The following is a 21,852-nucleotide window of genomic DNA, read 5'->3' on the forward strand; positions in this document are numbered from 1 at the left end:
AAAAAAAAAAAAAAACACCCAGAAAACTGGCAAAGGTTGGAGTACCCAAAAGGGGAGGATGATCCTACCAGAGGCTCGTTGGCCTGAAGGTGGAGCCCCTGCCCCCCTCTTGTCCTGGTCTCTCCTGTCGGGCCACAGACACTGCCTGATCCCATACCCCCATCCGCAGCTCCCTTCTGGGCACCTAGGGTCCTTTATTCCCATGGCCTTCTGCATCTCAGTCTTTCCCCAGGGGTGCTGGTCCTTGGCACTCCCCTGCACGGAGCTCTGGGTGAGAAAGCCCTGGGCAGTCACTCGGGCCCGCTCTGAGGAGTGATGGGCCACCGCAGGGAGGTATCTGCTGAGTACCCTGCCTGGGCACCTCGGGCTGCCTCTGTTAGGGGCTGGCAAGGGCCCCCAGCAGGGATGGGGAGGCTGGCCACCCCGGAGCTGGTGGATTCTAGCTAGGCAGGGGTAGTGTTTACTCTGACAGAAGACAAAAGTCAGTCCTGGATGGGATCCTGTAGTCCCACGACAGTGGGGGCTCCAGGGGCTCTGACGACCCAGTTGGACTAGAAGTTCTGCTGTCATTAAGGGTGGGCAGCGGCCAGTTCTTTAGTAACCCTGAGAAGGTGCAGGACTGAGGGGCAAGAAGGAGAGGCTGCCAGCCAGGCCAGAGCCTCTGGGGCAGAAGGGCTTGCTGGGTGCCCCTTGCCAAGAGTGAGAAGGCAAATGGCCAGGAGGAAAACAAGGGTCCTACGAACCTGACCCGGCACCAACCACTGCCAACGGGAGGGAGGGAGGGAGGGAGGGAGTGAGGGAGGGGCAGCCGGGCTTGCGTGGCCCAGCTGGAGGCGGGAAGGCGCCGACCTCGGGAGAACCGGGGAGCCGGGCAGGCACGGGGCTAGGGCCCGAGCGGGGAGCCAGCCCAGCGGCACGGCGGTGGGGCGTTGGGAGCGGGCGCCAAGCCTGGCGGGGCTTGGTGGCCGTAAGCCACCTCGAGATAGTGAGGGCGTGGCGGGCTCCCCGCGGTGCCGGAGGGGGACCCTGGCCCGGCTCAGCCTCCCGAGCGAGTGCGGAAGTGCTGCCGCCCTCCAATCCCCACCGGCCCCCAAGGGCTCCTGATGACCGGGCACAGAAGAGGGGGAGCGCCAGTCGCCCCCCACCCCCCACCCCCCGTCCGTGTGTGTGGCTTTGTCAGTTTTTTTGTTTTTGTTTTTTCTCCTGCGTGTGGGTTTTATCTTGGAGCAGTTTCATAGGAATTCGTGTAATAAAGACTTGGTGTTCTCTTGGTGCTCTGACGTGGCGGCGCGTGGGCTGACCCTCCTCTTCGCCTCCCCCTCCCCCCGGCACCCCGCGCCCGTGGGCCGCCTGCCCGGCCCCGGGGCTCGGCATCCCCGCAGCGCCCCTCAGGTGGCCCCTGTGCCGCACCGCAGCCTCGCCCACCTGCTGGCGCTGTCCGCCTTCCGGTTTGCCTGGGAAAGTAAGTAAACCGCTGGCTAACAGGCCAGGGAAACACCAGTCTGTTGCGAGCGCTCCAGCCGGTCACCTTCCTAAATAAACGGAAAGCTGCCGGAATAACGTCTCGCCTGGAGCTGCGGGGATGTGCAGTGTCAGGCTTCAGAGGGCCCGCAGACATCTTCCAGTTCAAACCCCTCTCGCTTTCCCTACTCCCAGGCTTCGGTGAACTACCTCCCGCGCCAGGGAGCTCGCTGCGAAAGGAGGCGGCTGGTGCCCTTTTCAGACAGGGCGGTTTTCAAGGTTAAAAAGTTCTTCCTGGTGTCGAGCTGTGGGCCTCCTTGTGGCTTCAACCCACACAACTTATTTCTGGGCTCCGAGTCACCCAGGCCAAGTCACTGCTTTTCCTCTGATGCCATGATTTTTTGTTTGTTTTTAATATTTATTTGTTTATTTTATCATTTACTTGGCTGCACCGGGTCTTAGTCACGGCACGCGAGGGATCGGGATCTTCGTGGTGGCAGGAGGGATCTTCAGCTGCGGCATGTGGACTCTTAGTTGCAGCATGTGGGATCTAGTTCCCTGACCAGGATCGAAGCTGGGCCCCTTGCATTGGGAGCATGGAGTCTTAGCCACTGGATCGCCAGGGAAGTGCCACCCCCGCCCCGTCCCCATGCCATGTTTGAGTTCAGTGGCCTTTCTCCTGGATAAACAATGCAGGTTCTTCCTGCCTCCTCTACAAAAATGTTCTGCCCCCACCCCTGCCCTGCCCCTAGCCCAGGTAGACCCAGGTGGGCTTGTAAATTGACGTACCTGGACAGCTGGTGATGCTCCAGACCTGGAGTTTGGACCTCAGCAACCCAAGATTGTCCTCTCATCCCTGCTCTGTGCATGCTTTACTGATGATAGCTGTTGATCAGTGTAAATCCCCCCGCCGCCAGCATAGCACCAGCACCTGGGACGTTGTTAGAAATGCCAATTCTCAACCCCACCCCAAACTGAGTCAGAAACTCTGGGGCTGCAGCCCAGCAGTCTGTGCTGCTGATATGCACTGAAGTTTGGGAGCCACGGTGTTCGGTCAGTGCCTAGTACTGGCTGCAGAGCAGGATTACCAGAGTAGTTTAAAAAATCTTGATGCTCATTACCGTACACCAATTAAATCAGCAGTTATAGGTTGGTTTCTTTGAAAGCGCCTCAGGTAATTCAAGCTCACACTCAAGTTTGCAATCAAGTTTGAGGACCAGCACGCTAAGCCGTCTGTTAGGTGTTTCATATTAGCCCGATTCATCTTGCCCAATAATGGCCACTTTACAGACGATGCAATGACAACTCAGAAAGGTTAAGTAAGTTACCTAAGAGCTAGCAAGGTGTGAAGTCAGAAAAGGGGCCAGGGCTGCCTGACTTCAAAACCTGTGCTCCCCTCTCTACACCCCTGCTGTTCAAAGTGTGCTCTACGGACCAGCAGCATTGGCATCACTTGTGAGCTTATTAGAAATGAATGTTGGGCTTCCCTGGTGGCGCAGTGGTTGAGAGTCCGCCTGCCGATGCAGGGGACCCGGGTTCGTGCCCCGGTCCGGGAAGATCCCACGTGCCGCGGAGCGGCTGGGCCCGTGAGCCATGGCCACTGGGCCTGCGCGTCCGGAGCCGGTGCTCCGCAACGGGAGAGGCCACGACAGTGAGAGGCCCGCGTACCGCAAAAAAAAAAAAAAAAAAAAAAAAAAAAGAAATGAATGTTATCAGACCTCCTGAATCCGAACTTGGGGTGTATTTGAACAAGGCTTCCAGATGATTCTGATACGTTTGAGAACCACAGTTCTACTACCTTGCTACTCAAAGTTCGGTCTGCAGACCAGCGGCATCTGTATCATCCGGGAGCTTGTTAGAAGCAGAATTCCCGGCTCTGCTCCAGACCTACTGAACCAGAATGTGCATTTGAAAAAACCCCTCAGTTGTCTTCTGTGCACAGTAAGGCTTGAGAAACACTGGTTCTCAAACTTGCTGCACACTGGAATCATCTCTGTTGCTTGGTCCCATTCCCAGAGATTCTGGTTGAATTGATTTGGGATTTAGCCTGGGAATCAGATCGTAAAAGCTCCTCGGGTGATTCTAATATGCGGCAAAGTTTGAGCACCACTCACTATTATGCCTATTAGTGTAGATGAGGCTGAAGGTGATTGGAACCAGAGACGGGGGTGCGGGGAAAGAAGGCAAAGAAAGCTTACCAGGTCCAGCTCCATGATGAGTCCCTCCCAGTTGAACAGTGTGTAGAGGGCCCAGGAAGGAGTCGGGCTGGGTCAGGTGACTGCCTCAGCCACCCACCCTCACACCATGCCCATCTGCAAGTCCTGGGCTCTTGGTATCCACAACGTGATACTTGTAGATTTGTCTTCTGCAAAAATGCTGAGCTGGGCTATCTGGAGTCTGGTCCAGCCAATGCCCCTCCCCCTTTGTATGCTTTGGTGTCCTCAGGGCTCAGTCCCAGCTTGCGAGGAGCTCTTGGGGCTGGGGAATGCTGTGCCCAGAAGAACTGTCCTGGTTATTACCATGCTGGGGTCTCAACGCTCCCTCTGTTCTCCTGAAGCAACTGGTAAGGGGTTGAGGTTGGAGGAAACACAGGAGAACTTGGTTTGAAGCAGGCAGGGAAGGTGTGGGACGATGATGCTGAGAGCTGCTTATCAGTGCTTACTGTATGTCAGTCACTTTTCTGGGGTGCTTTACAAACATTATTTTATCCCACAACTATTATATGAAATCAGTATTTATACTGCCATTTCCCAGATCAGGAAACTGAGGCCCAGAGATGTTAAGGTCCTTACTCAGTATCACCGTCAGTAAGTGGTAGTGCCTGAATTTGAACCCAGGCAGCTGAACTCCAGAGCTGGTGCCTAAACACTAAGCTATATATTGGGGTGGCGGGAACAGGTGATAAGACTTAGAACCCCTGCATAACTGCAATTTGTAGAGCACAGAAAGGTCCACCTGCTTAAAAACCTCTTCAACAGCATGCCCGGAAGTCATCTTTCTGATGACTTTATCTGATTTTAAAACAATTCTTTATCTGATTTTAAAAACATCAGATGACTTTATCTGATTTTAAAACAATTCTTTATCTGATTTTAAAAACAATCTTAGCATTTCCATTAAATGGCAAATATGCTGCTGAGAGCCGCACATGAACCCCTTCTGCCCATTATCACAGCATAGATTAATATTCATTGGATTAATTGGCTAGACCAGCTGGAGAAAGATTTGGAAGTTTCTGGAGTTGATGGTGGGGTGAGGGGGTGGGTTGGGGTGTTGAAGGGGGCTGTGTAGATCTACTGCCACCTGGTGGTGATCTCTCAGAAGCGGCAGTTGCTGGCCACCAAGGGGCCCAAACACCATGTTCCCAGAAGGAAGACCCGAGCACCTGTGTGGCCTGAAGCCAGACGAGGAAGTTTACTCTGTTCACATGGTCTTCTGTTTGGTAAAATTTGCAAAGCAAGGATATTTTTGTACCATTTTCTTAAAAGGGCCATTGAGATTACATAAGCCTCAGGCCCCACAAAACCAGCATCTACCTGGACTGTCATTTCTATAGTCACAGTCCTTTATCAGGCCAGGAGGATTATTCCAGGGACTCTGCAGGGAGGAGTTGTGAAGCTCAGTACAAACTCAGCACGAGCCTGTCTTGCTCTGACCTTGCCATTCAAAGCGTGGTCTGTGGAGACAGTAACCAACTGTTCTGGTTTTCCAGGACTGAGTGGTTTCCTCGGATGTGCGGATGTGGAACTTTCAATGCTAAAACCAGGAAAGTCCGTGGCAAACTTGGGTGAGTCGATTACTCTATCTGCAGACCAGCAGTATTGGCGTCAGCCTGGAAGTTTTTTTAGAAATGCAGTTTCAGGCCTCACCCCAGAACTACTGGGTCAGAATCTGCATTTTCCAAGAACCCCATGACCTTCAGGTACACATTAAAGATGGAGGGCTCTGCCTCCCCCAAGAGAAGAAGGGCCTACCCCAGCCCCGAAATGTGTGCCTGCAAGGGTCTCATCTTCTGCTGGGAAAACTCCACAGCGTGGTTCCCACTGGACTTTAATTCTGATAACAAAAGGCCAGACCTAGCTGGCTCCTGTTTCCTTGGCTACAACAAGAGCCACAGTGATACAGACCACCCAGGGCAGGTAGGCACAAAGTGCTTCTCTCTCCTCTGCCTGAACTGGATTCTCCTTGGGGGCAAGGCTGCTATTTGCTGAAGAAATGAATGGGCAGCCATGTGAAAATGCCTTGAGGGAATTCCCTGGCCATCCAGTGGATAGGTCTCCACATTTTCGCTGCTGAGGGCCTGCGGTTCAATCCCTGAAAAAAGAAAGAAAGAAAGAAAGGGAAGGAAGGAAGGAAGGAAGAAAGAAAGAAAGAAAATGCCTTGAAAATTGTTAGATGAGATTTAATTGTAGGTGTGATTGAGTACATTGTGATCTGTTGCCCTTGGGCATGGAATGGTCAGAAATTGTTATCATCATTACTCCTATTTATCGAGCAATTACTATACACCAGGCACAGTTTTGAGCACTCTACAAGTATTAACCCACTGGTAATAACTACACTGGTTAACCCACTGGTTAACTATAGGTATTAACAAGGCTATGTGGTGGGTGCTATGATGATGCCCATTTCACAGAAGACAAGCTGAGGCTCAGAGGTTTATAAAAGGGATCTATCCTATCAGTGAGGCACAGAGGACAGCCAGAACGGGAAGTGACCAGGGGCCTGATAGGGTGGAGGATTGCTTCCATTCAACCACAGCTTTCTCCCTATGGGTGTATCCAGGGAAGGCCTCCAGGAAGGAGGGCAGCAAAGGAGGGCTGAGGTCACTGCATCCTCATTTGCTCTAACTTGGTTTTATTTCTCCGTGCTGTTCAACTAGAAAATTCTTTCTATGAGCCAGCTCTGGGCCAAGCACCAGGCTGGGTGTGGGGAGGCAGAGATAAGAGTCCTGGTTGCTGCCTCAAAGAGGCCCAGCTAGACAGACTCAGACAAGCAGACAGTTACAATGCCAGGCCCCGCAAAGTGAGAGAGAGAAGGTGAGGGAGCGAGCAGGTCCCGGGGGCACATCCATGCAGCCTGGCTGTGTGTGCTGGGGCTGAAGCGCCTTCCCACCTGACTGTTGAAAGGAAGTGGAGGTGTGGGCCTCCAAGGAGGGAGGGTCTGGGCCAGGAGACAAACGGCATGGAGGTGAGAGGGGGCACTCCTGCCTCTTCTTTGAAGACCGCCCCCCCCCTCCGTGCCCTTCCTCTTCCTGGGCCCTGTCCTGTGGATTGAATATATATTACTGCTTTCCTCCCCTCTTAAAGCAACATCTAACTGCTCTCTGGCCCTGGCTCTCTGCAGTATTCATGATTTCATCAGGATGCTGGGGGGTTCACTTGCCAAAGCTCTTCTGCTATTGGAGATGTGCTTGTTCTTTTTGTCAGACAAACTCCTGGGCGCTAATTACAAAGATGTGGGCAGACTGTAGGGAAGCCTCAAGGGATGGCCTAGACCCTACGGGTGGTACAGAGGGGATCAGTTGGCCGTCTCTAGGCCTGAAGAGAAGGGAGGAGACTGGAACCTGGGGAGAGAGCTGGGTGTGAAGAGGCCCCCCTGTGGATCTAAGACTTTACGGTCCTGGATTGTATAGGGAGGAGGGGTGGGAATGACTTCTGTCTCCTCCTTCTTCCCAGTCCCTGACCAATGCCTCCCATTGGTGAAACAGAGGGCAAGGTCTGGAGGATGCAGTCCTCGAAGTCAGCCTCCGGGGGCGGAAGCAGAGCTGGGTGAAGAAGGGCACACAGTGGGTGTGGCACTGGGCAGGCAAATGGAAGCTATTCAGTGCCAGTCCTTGTTGATCAATGTTGTGGGCTGAATGGTGTCCCTCCAAAATTCATACACTGAGGTCCTAACCCCCAGTACCTCAGGATGTGGCTGTGTTTGGAGATAGCATCTTTAAAGAGGTATTTAAGTAAAAATGAGGTCATTAGTTTGGGCCTGAATCCAATATGACTGGAGTCATAAGAAGAGGACATGGACACACACAGAGGGAAGACCGTGTGAAGACACAGGGAGAAGACAGCCATCTACAAACCGGGGAGAGAGGCCTCTGAAGAAACTAGCCCTGCCAACACCTTGATCTCTGTCTGACTTCCAGTCTCCAGAACTGTGAGACAATAGATTTCTGTTGTTTAAGCCATTCAGTCTGTGGTATTTTGTTATGGCAGCCCTAGCTACCCAATAGTCAATAAGCTGTTCAGCACATAACTTATCAATTATGCATTTGCCTCTCTGTCTCCCCCTCTGGACAGCCAGCTTCTCCAGGACTCAGCACAGGGTCAGGTGGGCACCAAAATGTTTGTGGGATGAATGGATCATTTAACAAGAAAATAAAACATTAAGGCGATCTGTGAAATATCATCAAAATGTTGCAGTCTCAGGTGGCAATCAGTGGATTACAGGACACAACAGCAGAAGTGATGCTGTAACAGCCACTAGACATGCCTGTTACAAGCACTTACTATGTATAGGCACTGTGATGCGTGCTTTACATGAATGATCGCTGTTACTCTGGCAATGAGCAGACACCGCCAAATGTTACATGGGGAAAGAGAGGCTTGAAAAGTTCTGTAAGTGCCCAAGATGACAGGATTAATGGGCACATCTAAGTGTGATGCAGTGGGACAAAATGGGGCCAAGCGGTATTGTGGAAGGAATATGACCTTCTGGAGAGTTTACAAGCTCTATTCCTTTATCTGTAAGATTATCAGGACATGATCTATGGCCTCAGATAGTTGAACTATTGAAGGAGATAATCCAGGTCCCTGGTGTGGTGCATGGCATGAGTGCATCAGCTTCTTGCAGCTTTGAGAGGCCTGGTTGAGAAGACAGAAAACCTCTACTGTCCATTCTGCCGGCCCCCAGCTCCCTCCTACGTGATGAATGAATGCTCCCTGGGATGCAACTTCCTGTTGCAGGTTCAGAGGGTTCCCAATGCATCTTTGCTCCCACATCTCCATGGTTCCTTACACTACCCACCAACATTCCGTTCTCAGTCACAGAAGCATGAAATACGATGCTGGAGGGGAAACTTGAAAGGCTCAGAAGAGGAAGGGACTTCCCCAAGAAGATCTAGAGAGAAAACTGCCACCTTGCAATTCCTCCCCCATCGAGCGTTTGGGTCTTTGGCTCCCCTCCCTGAACTTGCAATAAGCCCTTCTAATTCTTTAGCAGCGGTAACTGGGTAACAGCAGTGGCCTACAGGGCAGTCCCGAGTATGAGAAGGGAAGGGTGTCTGTGGTCTGGGCTGGCAGCTAGTTCTTAATTGGATGGAATTAGAAACTTGTTTTGAAGCCTGGGAAGACTATATTTAGCTGCAAGTATGTTTGCTCTCCCTAGAGCAAAGTCTTGTAGACCTGCCTAGGACTCCATGCTTGGCCCAGCGGCCAGAGCTGTGCTCTCTCTTCCCTGCTCCAGAGGGTCCTGAGGCAGCAGTGAAACCCACCTCTCAGCCCTCGGCCTCAGATCACCCTGTCCCCTGCCCCTGGCGCCAGTTTGGCCTGACTTCTCAGCCCATCAGTCTCCAGCCGGAGGCATGGCTAAGGAGGCATTGTGGGGTCCTAGAAAGTGCCTAGGTCGGGCTGGAAGCCTGGCTCTGTCAGTTACCTATCAGACAAGTTACTTTACTCCCTGTGGCCTCACATTCTCATCTATGATGGGGATAACAACAGCCAGTTGTGGGTAGGTGTGTGGATTCGGTGAGAGAACACAAGCAAGCATTAACTGCTCATCAGACATCCCCCTCCACCTCACCAGCCTCCCAGAGAGCAGGGAGGACTCTGGGATGACTTGACACTTTCTTGATGACAAAGATAATGGGCTCCCCGGAGATATTGTGTGTGTATGTGATTCAGAACATTTCACTGGATTAAAAAGTTCAAAAATGAATACAAACTCTTCACAGGTCAAACTCTGAAGAATACATAAAGAAAAAGAATTCTCCCTTCCCCTCCTGCAATCTCACTGGAGATAATCAATGTTCACAGCCATAGGTGCCTTTCCACATAGTTTCTATCCTCATACAAACACGTCTAAAAGATTTCTTTTTTCTTTTGATTAAAGACCTTCTCTGCAATTTCCCTTTTCATTTAACAATAAGTCGTGGGCGTTCATCTAGGTCAATACGTATGGATCTAGCTCGTTCATTTCAATAGCTGCATAGGACTCCATAGATTATATGAAGCATAATTTTCCAGCCATCTCCCATTCGATGCTTGGGAGGGTGCATTACAAACAATGCTGCAATGACGATCTCTGCACAAATACCCTCGTGAAATTGTGTTTTAATTTCTATGGGGTACTTTACCCAAAGTATGACTGTTGGGACAAAAGGTTATCCTGAGAGGATACTTCCCCAGATTTTTGAGTTTCCTTCTCGGAATTTGTTTGTTCCGGACACTTTCACTTTTCAAGCTCTAAGGAACGGCTAGCTAGCGACGCCTCCCGGGGAGAAAACACTAGCTGCCCGCAGCATCCCTATTAGAGCGCATGCAGGTGGCGCTCCAGGGCCAAAGGGTTTAGTGGGGAGCGCTAAACAACAGGAGACGGAGGACGGAGGCTTGGGCTCTAGGGTGACCCTGGGCGGGTGACGTTCCTCCCCGGGCCTCGGTTTCCTTCCGCGCAGTCTTTGACTCCAACCAAAATTAGGTGCAGCCCGTACCTACAGCTGGTGACCTCTTAGCTCTGCCTTACGAATTCCTTGACTAGTTGGCTCTCCCAGGACCTAGGCTGCGCCTCCCTCCTCCCTCCCCGTCATCTTCCCTAAGCACGGCCCGGTCTTCTTGGGCGGAGTTGGCTCAATAAGGCCAGAGAGGGTAAAGCAGCCACCACAATTAACCCCTCCCCTGGATCGGTCATTTATTGCTTCTGCCGGGCTTTGGCTCGCTCCCTCCCTGGCGGCTCGGCTATCGAGTGCTCCTGTCTGAACCTGGCGTGTAGCCGATGGCGTGTCGATGCGGCCATCCTTTGCTTCTGCCTGGCTCCGCCCTCCCGTCGGGGCCGGGGCGGTAGCCCAGAGATCCGCGGCTCGGCCCGCGACTTACAGTCACTTTGCCTGCTGCGGGCGCTTCCGGTTCCGGTACGAGGAACCGCACGGGATCCGAGGTGCCGGGCATGGCGGGGAGCCGCCTGGAAACCGTGGGGAGCATTTTCTCGCGGTGCGTGCTCGGAGCCGGGGTGGGCCGAGGGCGCCTCCCCTTTTTACGCCCTTTCTTGGGTGGGTCTGAGCCCGGTCAGGCCTCTCTTGTGCTCTCTCCTGTTTCTGAAGAATTGTGCTTGACTACGTCACCCCTTGAATTTCTTAGCTCTCACGTTCAAGATCGCACCTGTCCGCTCCCCGAGTGGAGGTCTCCAGGAAGAGGAAGGGAGGAAGGGGCTGATGGGCCTGGCGGGACCGTCTTTGCATTTTCCTTGACGGGACGGGGATGGGGCGAGGGGGGTGGGACGCACATAAGAAGGTGGAAGATTAACTCCCGAGCACTGTTAGGTTGGTTTGGAATATGGAAACATCTTACCTGTAGGTAGGGGACTTCCTGCTCTCCCCTCCTTCCGGGTGTCTTCCGGACTCTGTGACCCCGCCGGTGTCCCAGGCTGCGGCTACACTGATTCACTGACTGACCTTGGTTTTAAGTTAATTAATTAATTTTTGGCTGCAGTGGGTCTTCTTGCTGTGCGCTGGTTTTTTTCTAGTTGCGGCGAGCAGGGGCTCCTCTTCGTTGTGGTGCGCGGGCTTCTCATTGCGGCGGCTTCTCTTGTTGCGGAGCACGGGCTCTAGGCGCCCGGGCTTCAGTAGTGTGGCACGTGGGCTCATTAGTTGTGGCTCGCAGGCTCAGTAGTTGTAGGCACACGGGCTTAGTTGCCCCGTGCATGTGGGATCTTCCCAGACCAGGGCTCGAACCCGTGTCTCCTGCATTGGTAGGCGTATTCTTAACCACTGTGCCACCAGGGAAGCCCTCTAACCTTCGTTCTTTACCCTTCCTTCAGGACGCGGGACCTGATGCGGGCTAGTGTGTTGAAGGAGAAGCCCCTCTGGTTTGACATATATAATGCCTTCCCGCCACTGAGGGAGCCGGTCTTCCGAAGGCCCCGCTTGCGATACGGCAAAGCGAAAGCTCACATCCAGGACATCTTATACTACGAGGATCGGATTAGAGCGTGAGTGCCGGGCCCGTATGGTGGACAGGAGGCTGCAGAACTTTAGAAGGAAAGGTTTAGCCAGCAGTCTGACAACTCAAATAGGAATTGAGTCTGGGCTTGCTCTGTGGAGCCGGTCTTGTCTATCTAGCCAGATTAGGGAATCAGAGCCCCTCCCGTACGTGAGAGAAGCAGAAGTTCGGAGAAGTAGAATCTGGAGCCCAACAACTGACTGATCATTGCAATGATAGCTAGGTGTTTCTGCACATCTGTTTGGTGACTGGCACTGTGCTAAGCCCTTAACCAACGTTATCTCATTTAGGTCTTACTTCAACCCTGCAAGGTCGGTCGGTATCCTCGTCTCCATTTTAGTCAGGAGAACAGTGAGGCTCAGGGTCAACTTACTGGGAAATCACTGACAAAGCCCTTTCCTTCAAATACGGATGTCAGTTTTTAGTATCCAGAGTGTGTACAGTTTCTTTTCTCTTTAAATGTTAAGATCAGAGATTGTGCCTAATTGAAATTAATACATATACCTTATTCTTACCCCTATTCCTGGATGTAAGAAAACAATTTATAAAGTCATTTTCTCTATTGAGGTCCAGGCACCTTTCACCTGACAAATCTTTTTTTTTTTTTTTTTCTCCCACGACACTCCTTTGAGGTAGGAGAACAAGTACGTTCTGGCTCTGCTTGTAAATTTTCAGAGATCTCTGGGGCATTAAATACTTCTTCAGTAGTTTTCTGCTCAGGTCCATTGCATGCTCTCGGTCAGGATGCTTTCAAGGTCACTTACACATTAAAATCATTTGTGCTTCTACTGTGTGCGTGGCAGTGGAACTGGGTGATGGTCACTGGAGAATGTGGAATATTTTACTGCTTCCTCTTTTATTGCTGTTAAGGCCAAAATAATAACACCTTATACTTAAATCGTTTTTTGAACCTTTATCTTTTTGGCCTTTTTTTTTTTTTTTTTGGTGTTTTTGATATCTTTAAGAACTTAAAACAACAAAATAAATTTCCGTTTTATCAAAACCTAAATGTAATAAGTGAAGTCGTAAAAGTTCTAGAAGAAACTATGGGGTAATTTAAAAAATAATCTCTGTGATAAAAGCCTACCTAAGCATGATATAAAAACCCAGAAGCCATAGATGAAAATATTAAAATTTCTGCACACAAAAACTATCATAAATAAGCAAAATCAAAAGTCAGGTGACATACTGGGAAAAAATTTTGCGACATGTATGACGGAGGGCTAATTCCTGTTTATATTGCTATAAAGTTTGCTTATGAGTCGAGAGAAAGACCCAAAGGAAAAATAGGCAAAGAACGTGGACAGGTCACAGAAAAGGAAATTCATTTGCTTTTAAACATGAAACGATGTTCAACCTGTTTCATAAGAAAAGCAAAACTACAATGAATTATAATATTTCACCTGTCAGATAGACAAAGGTCAAAACGTCAGGAGACACAATTAGGTGCGGGTGTATAGAAATAGGCGGTCTCCTGCCTTCCCGGTGTGGGTATAAGTTGGCACAGCCCCTTTGGCAAGCATTCTGGCAGTTTGCAAGGCCAAATTACAAAGGCACATACCTTGACCCAGCAATACCATTTTTATGAAATTATTCCACAGGCTTATTTGCACGGTACACTAAGAAATATAGATAAAGGTAATCATTGCAACACTGTCTAAAGTAGCAAAGGACTAGAAACAATCTACGTGCCCTGATTTGAAATGATCTCTGAGAAATATTAAGTAAAAAGGAAAGATGTGTTTAGTATCCTTGGGGTTAAACAGCGTGGCTGGGGACAGGGAATGATAGATGCATGTATGGTTGTATAGTGGTAGAACATTCCTGGGTGGATACACAAGAAACGGGTTAGCGTTGCTTAAGGGGAGGGGAACTGGGAGTTTAGGGTGCAGAGGCGAGGAGGAGTGTTACTTTTCACTGGATACCTTTCTGTAACATTTGATGTATTTACCATGTGCCTGCATTGCTTATTTAAAACGAACAAAAAAGGTCTGTAGGTCATGTTATACTCGGTTCCTCAGGGCCCAGCAGTTATTCTTTCCTCCATTCTTGGCCACGATCTATAACTGGAGATTTATATTGTGTTGTTTTGTACTTTCTAGGAAATTTTATTCAACCTATGGATCTGGTCAAAAAGCTTTTGATCTGTTCAATCCAAACTTCAAGTCTACCTGTCAACGGTAAGCCATTCCATAAGTCTTTGGTTACCTTTCTTTTTTTTAGGATTTAGTTGTCAATTTGAGGGGTTTTGTCGCATTCCACTTGAGGAAAAAGATGTTCCTATAGGAAGATCTCTTTTTTTTTTTTTAATTAACTCTTTTTTTAAACCATAGGTCCTTGTTGGTTATCTGTTTTAAATAGAGCAGTGTGTACGTGGCAATCCCAAACTCCCTAGGAAGTTCTCTTAAGGGAATACTCAGGACTGTGTAATAGCATGTCTTGACAGCTCTCAATATACAGACTGAAGATGTGACTGCTTGGAATTCTAGGTTTGTGGAGAAGTACATTGAGCTACAGAAACTTGGAGAAACAGATGAAGAGAAGTTATTTGTGGAAGCAGGGAAGGCTTTATTGGCAGAAGGTGTCATTTTAAGACGAGTAGGAGAGGCAAGGACTGTGAGTATTTTGTTAGCTAAAACTATTACTAGGATTGGTTGTCTGTTTGTCAGAGGTTAAAGGAAGGCTTGGTTTTCTTTCCCCAACCGTGGCTCCAGGTCAAATACCGTTAGATTGAATAGACTAGATTTTTGTGGTAAGGACTGCGGCTTGGAACGAGTTGTCACGAGGGCTTTTAAAATTGTGGTTCTGTAGAGACTTTTATTATTTGTTGTAATCAAATTTGACCTGAGATATTAATGTTAGATTTTTGAGTCAGTGATAGAATGTGCTAGTCATATAGCTTCAGCCGATTGACTGAAAGTCATAACATCTGTGTGACGTACTTATATCTGGTCTTTTAAGCAACAGGATGGTAGTCACATTTCCTGGAAATCTGAACCCATGGGTGTCAAGCCCCAGACTGCGTTGGAGGAGAACCAGTCTCTGAAGGAAGATCCACAGGCCCAGCATTTGGGGGCACCTGGAGAACAGTCAACAGGCCTCTCACCTCCCTGAAGAACTTGTATGTTGTGTATACTGACATCCAAACTGGATTCACTACGTGAATGTTGTACTGTTTTTAACAGTTGAACTGTGTAAATGTTTCTTCATCGCTAAGGCATCACGTTTGCCTTCTCTTGGTTTCCACTTCTAGGTTGTCATAAAGCTCTGTATCATGGTTTGAAGAAGCAGTTATGTGAACTTTTATGTTAGGGCGGTATTAAACAAAGAATTCCTCGGTGCTTATAAAGTAAGTTTACTTTAAAACTGTAAATAGCATGAGGAAACCTTTGTAAGTATTGTTTGAATGGGACTCATTCTTAGTAGGTTTGCTTGGGGTTTTGTGTTCACATTTGATTCTCTGGTATGTTTCTCTTCTCTCTTTTTTTTTTTTTTGCGGTGCGCGGGTCTCTCACTGCTGTGGCCTCTCCCGTTGCGGAGCACAGGCTCCAGACGTGCAGGCTCAGCGGCCACGGCTCACGGGCCCAGCCGCTCCGCGGTATGTGGGATCTTCCCGGACCGGGGCACGAACCCGTGTCCCCTGCATCAGCAGGCGGACTCTCAACCACTGTGCCACCAGGGAAGCCCGTTTCTCTTCTCGTGATCCATCAGACTTTTACTTGCACATCAGGTGTGGTTCCCTGGCCAGCTGTGTCTGCAGCTAATCTTTGTACTTTTTGCTTGAGAGGCCAGGCTGACTTGTGCTTTGCAGTGAGAATGAGGACCTATCATTGATGATGGACCAAGGCCAAGACTATAACTTTAATCTCATGGATTGAGTGCTGGAGATGGTTAGCATAGACCTGCAGGTAGTAGGCTGCTCAGGAAAGATTTGTTGAGTGAATGAATGATTACATCCCACTGAAGACTGAATTCAGATGACTTCTCTGTAGGTAACTGGGTTGCCAAGAGGGATGACGCTCTTCACCGGCATCCACTTTCCTTCCTGGTGTCAGGGTGTGCTTACGAGTTTTTACTAACTCTCCTGCTCTCTTCATTTCCTTATCTTTTACTGAATAAATAAAACACCCTTCAGCTATCAGTAATTTGCTGCTCCAGAAACTTCTTACTTTAAAACTTGTGTAGCTTTTCCCCCCTGTTCCTGTGTGCAGTCTCTTCTGTCTCCTGGCATGTCAAGGGTGGGGCCCACACCCCACAGACTGTACACCTTGCACAGGGTGCTCAGGTAATGGAAGGTCAGTGAGTACATGAGGCAAAAGCCATTCTCAGAAAAAAAAAAAAAAAAAAAAAGCCATTCTCAGCCATGCTGCTTCTCCCCCCAACCTTTATCACTGTTGTACAATTCCTCTTGTTTAGGGAATGCTTTACATTTAGATGGGGAAGTAAATTACATCCATTCGACATTAGGCAACCATTGGGTGCCAGATACCGGGCCTGGCCTTGAGAGGAAGACTGCGGCAGGTGGAGCAGTTGGTTCTGTTCTCAGAAGAGCCATCGTGGCTCCCTCATTCTCAGAAACCTTATCTTTCTGGGATTTAAAAGATGGTTTCTTTTTTCTTTAAATTTTGTTTATTTTTTTGCGGTATGCAGGCCTCTCACTGTTGTGGCCTCTCCCATTGCAGAGCACAGGCTCCGGACGCGCAGGCTCAGCGGCCATGGCTCACGGGCCCAGCCGGTCCGCGGCATGTGGGATCCTCCCGGCCCGGGGCACGAACCCGTGTCCCCTGCATCGGCAGGTGGACTCCCAACCACTGCGCCACCAGGGAAGCCCAAGGTGGTTTCTTTGTCGTAGAAATGAAGACGTTTAAAAAAATTATTTGTTGCATAATTAAAGAAAAAGTTATACATGCTCATGGTTCAAAATTTGAAGGTGAAAAGTCAACCTCCTTTCTACTCCTGTCCCCTGGCCCTCCCATTTTCCCTTCCCTGCGGACACCACTATCACCATTCTTTCCAGAAATAATTTTGAGTGTGTACGGGGGGACACAATGTATACTGTTCTGTACCTTGTTTTCCACTTAATGTCTCAGAGATCCTTCGTATGGACGCGTAGCAAACCTTTAGGTTGAACCTCAGTGATCAAAACACAGTCAAAGGGAATGTCATTGTGAGCGGCTGGGTGGCGGCTGCCAGTTCCCACAGATCCGCGCTGGGTTGCACGATATGAGGAGAGGTCTGCGTGCTGCGGGGCTGGGTTGGGAGCGTGCTCCCGCCTTCCCTGTCCCTCACCCCGAGCCAGAGAGAGAACCCAGGAGCTCCAGTGCCCCAAACAGAAGGATCCCTGAACAGCCACCCCCCTCCCCACTGGCGGCTGCTGGGGGGTGGGTGACCAAAGTCTAGGCTTCTGAGAAAGCCAGGATGGGAAATCTTTAAAAAGAAAACAATAAGACATTGTCAAAGGTGTGAAGCTTCCTTGGGGAATTCAGAACTCTTCCCATGGTCAGTGTGGGCAAAAGCCATCACCAGGTCCCTATAGTGTTTGGAGAGAATGGAAGTATGACCTCATTCTCAGCCTTCTTTAAGGAGCTTAAAATCTAGTTGGGAAGATAAGAGTGACTTTCAAAACAAGATGAACAGGAATCCTTTTAAATTACGGAAGTGTAGAGAGTTGGGGAGAGGGATGAGCCCTGGACTAGTCTAGGACCACTGCCTGGAGAGCCTTGAAGGGCAGGTGGGACGTGAGGCGTGCGTGCTGTTTCTTTTGTCAGGAGCACCTCCCTGCCACCGCAGTCTTCAGAAACCATACCTTCACAGCCCTTTCAAAAGCTATCTCTGCTCGCAAGGTTTACCAACATCCAAACTGAGTCTCAAGTCCCTGTCGAGACACTTCCAGGCTGCGCTCACTGCATCTGCACCCTGGGTCCACTCTTTGTACTCCTGCCTGGTTGACCCTGGTCTTCCATGGCAGAGGTAACTATCCTCTCCCTGTTGAGAGTGTGAACAGCAGAAATTCTTATTTGTATGCACTAAATCATCAAATCAGGAGTACACCCTCCATGTGGGTTTGCTGAGCTGAAGCCAAGGAAGGCATGTGTCCAGGTTACAGTGAAGTTTGCACCAGACCAGTCTGAAGGTCTGGGTTCTAGTTCTGGTTGTTCCGGTTTTTACTGGTGTGACCTTGTGCCTGTCACCATCTCTCTGACTACAAAATAGGGATGACGTTTGCCTCTTTGGCTTCCAGTCAGTACTGTGAGAATTACTTGAGATAATGAATGCAAAACTCACTCGTAGCATGTGTGACAGGTGCCTTTATTACTTTCCTGAGGAGCAGTGGAAAACGGGTTTGAGCAGATAGGATGGGATCAGATCACGGTGGCCTCGGTAACTACACAGAGGACTTGAGTGGGTAGAAGGAGGTTTGAGCAAGGAAGTAACGCATAACGAAAACTGTCAGGTCAGAGGAAGGTTCACCCAGATGTGACATAAAGAATAGGGTTGGGGGAGTTGGCAGGGAGGGAGGGAAGAAGCGACATGTCGGAAAGACTTTGGTCTCTGTAGCCATCCCACTTGAAGGCAGGGATTTCCAGGTTGCAAACCTGAGTGACCAGAAGAATAGCGATATCACTAACAGACAGCAAGGTGGGGAAGAGAACTTCGGTTCTCAACATGCTGTGTTAGAGGTCATGGCTCAATGTTGAAGTGGCAGACAGAGATCGGTTGGGTGTCTGGGAGATGCAGAGGAAACCTTAGCACAGGTAAGGGTTGGAGCCAGGAGAATGAATGAGCTCTCCAGGGGGAGGGTGGAGAGACACAGGGTGTGGGGACTGAGCCAGGACGGGGGAACAAGAAAGTCAGCAGATGAAACAGGTCCTGCATCATCCATCATTTAAATAGAGAGGCTTGTTTAAGTGGTCCCAGATTCACCAGGTTTTACAGAGTTCTCCTTTTGCTTTTGTTGGGTAGAACCGATCCTTGATTGTGTGTCCTTAAAAGGCAAGCACAAGTCTTTTTGTAATTTTGTGTAGTCTTCCTAAACTTATGATGGGGTTAAGTCCCAATAAACACATCGTAAGTTGAAAATATCATAAGTTAAAAATGCATTTAATACACCTAAACTACTGAACGTAAGAGTTTAGCCCAACCTACCTTAAACATGCTCAGAACACTTCCATTAGCCTACACTTGGGCAAAATCATCCAACACAAAGCCTATTTTTATATAAAGTGTCAAATATCTCACGTAATTTGTTAAGTACTGTACTGAAAGTGAAAGGCGGGATGGTTGTCAGTGTATCATTTGTTTACCCTCGTGATTTCATAGTTGACTGGGAGCTGCCCTGACCTGCGTCACAAAAGAGTATCACAGGGCAGGGCTTCCCTGGTGGCGCAGTGGTTGGGAGTCCGCCTGCCGATGCAGGGGACACGGGTTCCTGCCCCGGTCCGGGAGAATCCCACATGCCGCGGAGGGGCTGGGCCCGTGAGCCATGGCCGCTGAGCCTGCATGTCCGGAGCCTGTGCTCCGCAGCGGGAGAGGCCACAGCAGTGAGAGGCCCGCGTACCGCAAAAAAAAAGAAAAGAAAAGAGTATCACAGTGCATATTGCTAGGTTGGGAGAAGATCAAAATTCAAAAATCAAAGTGCGGTGTCTACTGAATGCGTAATTTTGCACCATTGTAAAGTGTAAAAATCGTCAGTCAAACCATCGTAAGTTGGGGACTGTCTATATAATATTTAATGTCCTGTTTTCCTGATAGTGAAAGTGGTATTACAGAAAACCTGTGCCTCCAAAGGATTCCTGATTTTGTTAGAATGATACCCTTCCCCCTAAATAAATGATGGCTTGCCACTTGAAAACATCCAACAGATTCGTTTTTCAAACAAAGTCATTCAGGTGGGATGATGAGATTTTCTCTGAGGCTAGCACTGGTGCCTGCCTCTGTTCTTGGGCATCCAGATGAGGCATTGTGTGGCCTTATCCATCCTTCTAGGCTCTCAGCTCTGACCAAGCCTTGCTCAGAACCAGGCGGTCTGTTTCCCTGACTACCTGGGACCTGGGGCATGTGACATGGTGTGGCTCCGATAATGGAAGCAGGCTGGCACCGTGAAGCTAGGAACAAGGAAAGGTGAGTCGTGTGTGTTTAGGGGGTGGGGGTGGGAGGGGGCAAGGTTATCACTTTGTTTCTGGTCCCTGTGTTCCTGCGTTCTATTCCAGAACAGCCAAAAGGTGGAGGACCGGCTGGCTGGGTTAATCATGCGTTTTGAGCCTTTGATGGTGCTCGATGGATGCCTGAGCATGTTCAGTGAGCAGCTTGGTTGAGGTCACCTTAGCAGATGGAGGAAGGGCACCTGCCCTCCTGTGGAAAAGGCAGGAAATGGTTTTCCTGTCACTCCTAGGGTAGCGCTCAGTGTGGCAAGTGGGTCTCCGATTGGATGAGCCCAGCACTGGAGCAGTTTCTGTGGAGACGCTGAACCAGACAAGTGTTTATTGCTGCGGCATGAAAATGAAAAGGTTGCTAGGGGAAGGCAAAGGAGGCCGGAAGTTAAGTGCTATGTTCCCTACAAATGCCGCCTCCATGGCTCACCCCCTACCCCCCGCCATCGGGGCAGATTACAGAGAAGGGATTTTCGTTAAATGTTAGCTGACAATGAAATTACATTGGGGGTATAGTTTTACCCTCGATTGATGCGTTTCCTGGACTGGAACTTAAATGTCAGTCACCTGACCTAGTTGCTCAGTTCTTTTAATTAAAAGATGATTCTAAGTAACATCCAGTAGTGGTCTATTTATTATTTATCAAGCATTTTCTTTCCAGCAGTTCGTGAAAGGTCAGTCGCTTCAATGGATGCTTTGTTTTTGGTGAGCAGCTTAGATGAAAAGACATACAATCCATCTCTGCTCCCTCCTGTTTGCTCACGGGCAGGACACTGTTTAATAGTCACTGTGGCATTTAGGATCGCAGACCTCTTGAAACATGCAGAAAAGTGCACTTGCATCCCTTGCTGCTGAACGTTTCTCCAAAAGTAAACATCAGGTTGTGATTATGGTTAATAATGAGATATTGATTGTTTGAAAATGTCACCGCCTGGGACCTTGGCCCCAGCACCGCTAGGTGGCGCTGCACTCTCATGCTGATCGGCCACGATCATTTTCATTCCCTTGCCTCGGGGTACCTTGCCTTTCAAGGTTGGAGAGTGTCCTTGTAAAATGGTGTTCTGCCTGAGATTTAGGAAGCTGAGGTCCTGGGGTGCCTGGGATAGGGTAGAGATGGGAGCGGATGGGCCTCAGGGCAGATGACAAAGACTTACCGGGTAGGGGGCGGGGGACCCAGCGCTGTCTCAACATAATAGGAGCAGAAGGGGAAGGACCCTAACTGGCGCTGAGCCCCTGGGGACCCTGCCCAGAGCAGTGTTCTCTAACCTTCTCCAGTCAGTGACACATCTGCGAATTTGCTCCGGAGGATGGAGGGAGAAAACGCTGCAGGCAGGGGGAGAGCGCGGAGTAGTGGAAAAAACCCGGGCCTTTGCAGAGACAGACCTGGGTTTGAAACCCAGATACATGGCTTTGTCTTGTGACATTAGGGGAGTGAGTGAATGAAGAGCTTGTGCCTCAATTTCCTTACCTGTAAAACAGGAATACTCACATCTACCTCTTGGAGTTGTGAGCAAATGAGCGAGAACAAATCAGATGTGTCTTTGCTCTCCCTGCTTGAAGGCCTCAGCAACTGTTGATTCCCACTGGGTGGAGACGAATGTGCTTTAGATCAAAACGCAGAAGAAACCAAACAGTGGTGTCGAGTACCTTTTCACCAGCCGCTTGTTTAACCATTTATCTTTTCTCAACCCTTCCCCCCTAATAGTTACCATCTCCTTTATCTTCTTCCAGCCTTCTAGCACCCAATCCACCAGTCAATCAATCAATCAATCAAAAAAGACAAAGGAGGAAACCAAACACCAGCCTGCAAACTTGTCCACTATTGGAACTTACCCATCGCTGGTAAGTTTCACTGAAAAGCTGCTTTTCTTTAGTCATTGCTCAGGCAGGTAGTGTGTGTGTACGTGTGTGTGTGTTTGTGTGTGTGTGTAGAAACCAGTGTCTTAATGGCATTCCTTCTGTCCCTTCTTTCCTTCCTCATTGTTGCTCCCCTGCCCTCCTTGTGTTAAACTTTTCTCCTTTCTTTCTCCCCC

At 49.5% G+C, this 21,852-nt stretch overlaps 1 protein-coding gene across 1 annotated transcript; it reads left to right on the plus strand.

Annotated features, from left to right (window-relative positions):
* Positions 1-10,490: 10,490 nt before the first annotated feature.
* On the plus strand, positions 10,491-15,013 carry MRPS23 (mitochondrial ribosomal protein S23). Its single transcript, XM_065897608.1, has 5 exons — positions 10,491-10,661; positions 11,488-11,658; positions 13,772-13,849; positions 14,159-14,285; positions 14,631-15,013. The coding sequence occupies exons 1-5, from the start codon at positions 10,618-10,620 to the stop codon at positions 14,781-14,783; spliced, it is 573 nt and encodes a 190-aa protein (XP_065753680.1). The 5' UTR covers positions 10,491-10,617; the 3' UTR covers positions 14,784-15,013.
* Positions 15,014-21,852: the final 6,839 nt, after the last annotated feature.

The sequence above is a fragment of the Phocoena phocoena genome, chromosome 19 (assembly GCF_963924675.1).
Source record: "Phocoena phocoena chromosome 19, mPhoPho1.1, whole genome shotgun sequence".
Taxonomy (NCBI): Eukaryota; Metazoa; Chordata; class Mammalia; order Artiodactyla; family Phocoenidae; genus Phocoena; species Phocoena phocoena.

Coding starts and splice junctions, on each gene's coding strand:
- MRPS23 (XM_065897608.1), top strand. CDS start 10,618: ATGGCGGGGAGCCGCCTGGAAACCGTGGGGAGCATTTTCTCGCG. Junction 11,659..13,771: donor TACGAGGATCGGATTAGAGC/GTGAGTGCCGGG, acceptor TGTACTTTCTAG/GAAATTTTATTCAACCTATG. Junction 14,286..14,630: donor GAGTAGGAGAGGCAAGGACT/GTGAGTATTTTG, acceptor TGGTCTTTTAAG/CAACAGGATGGTAGTCACAT.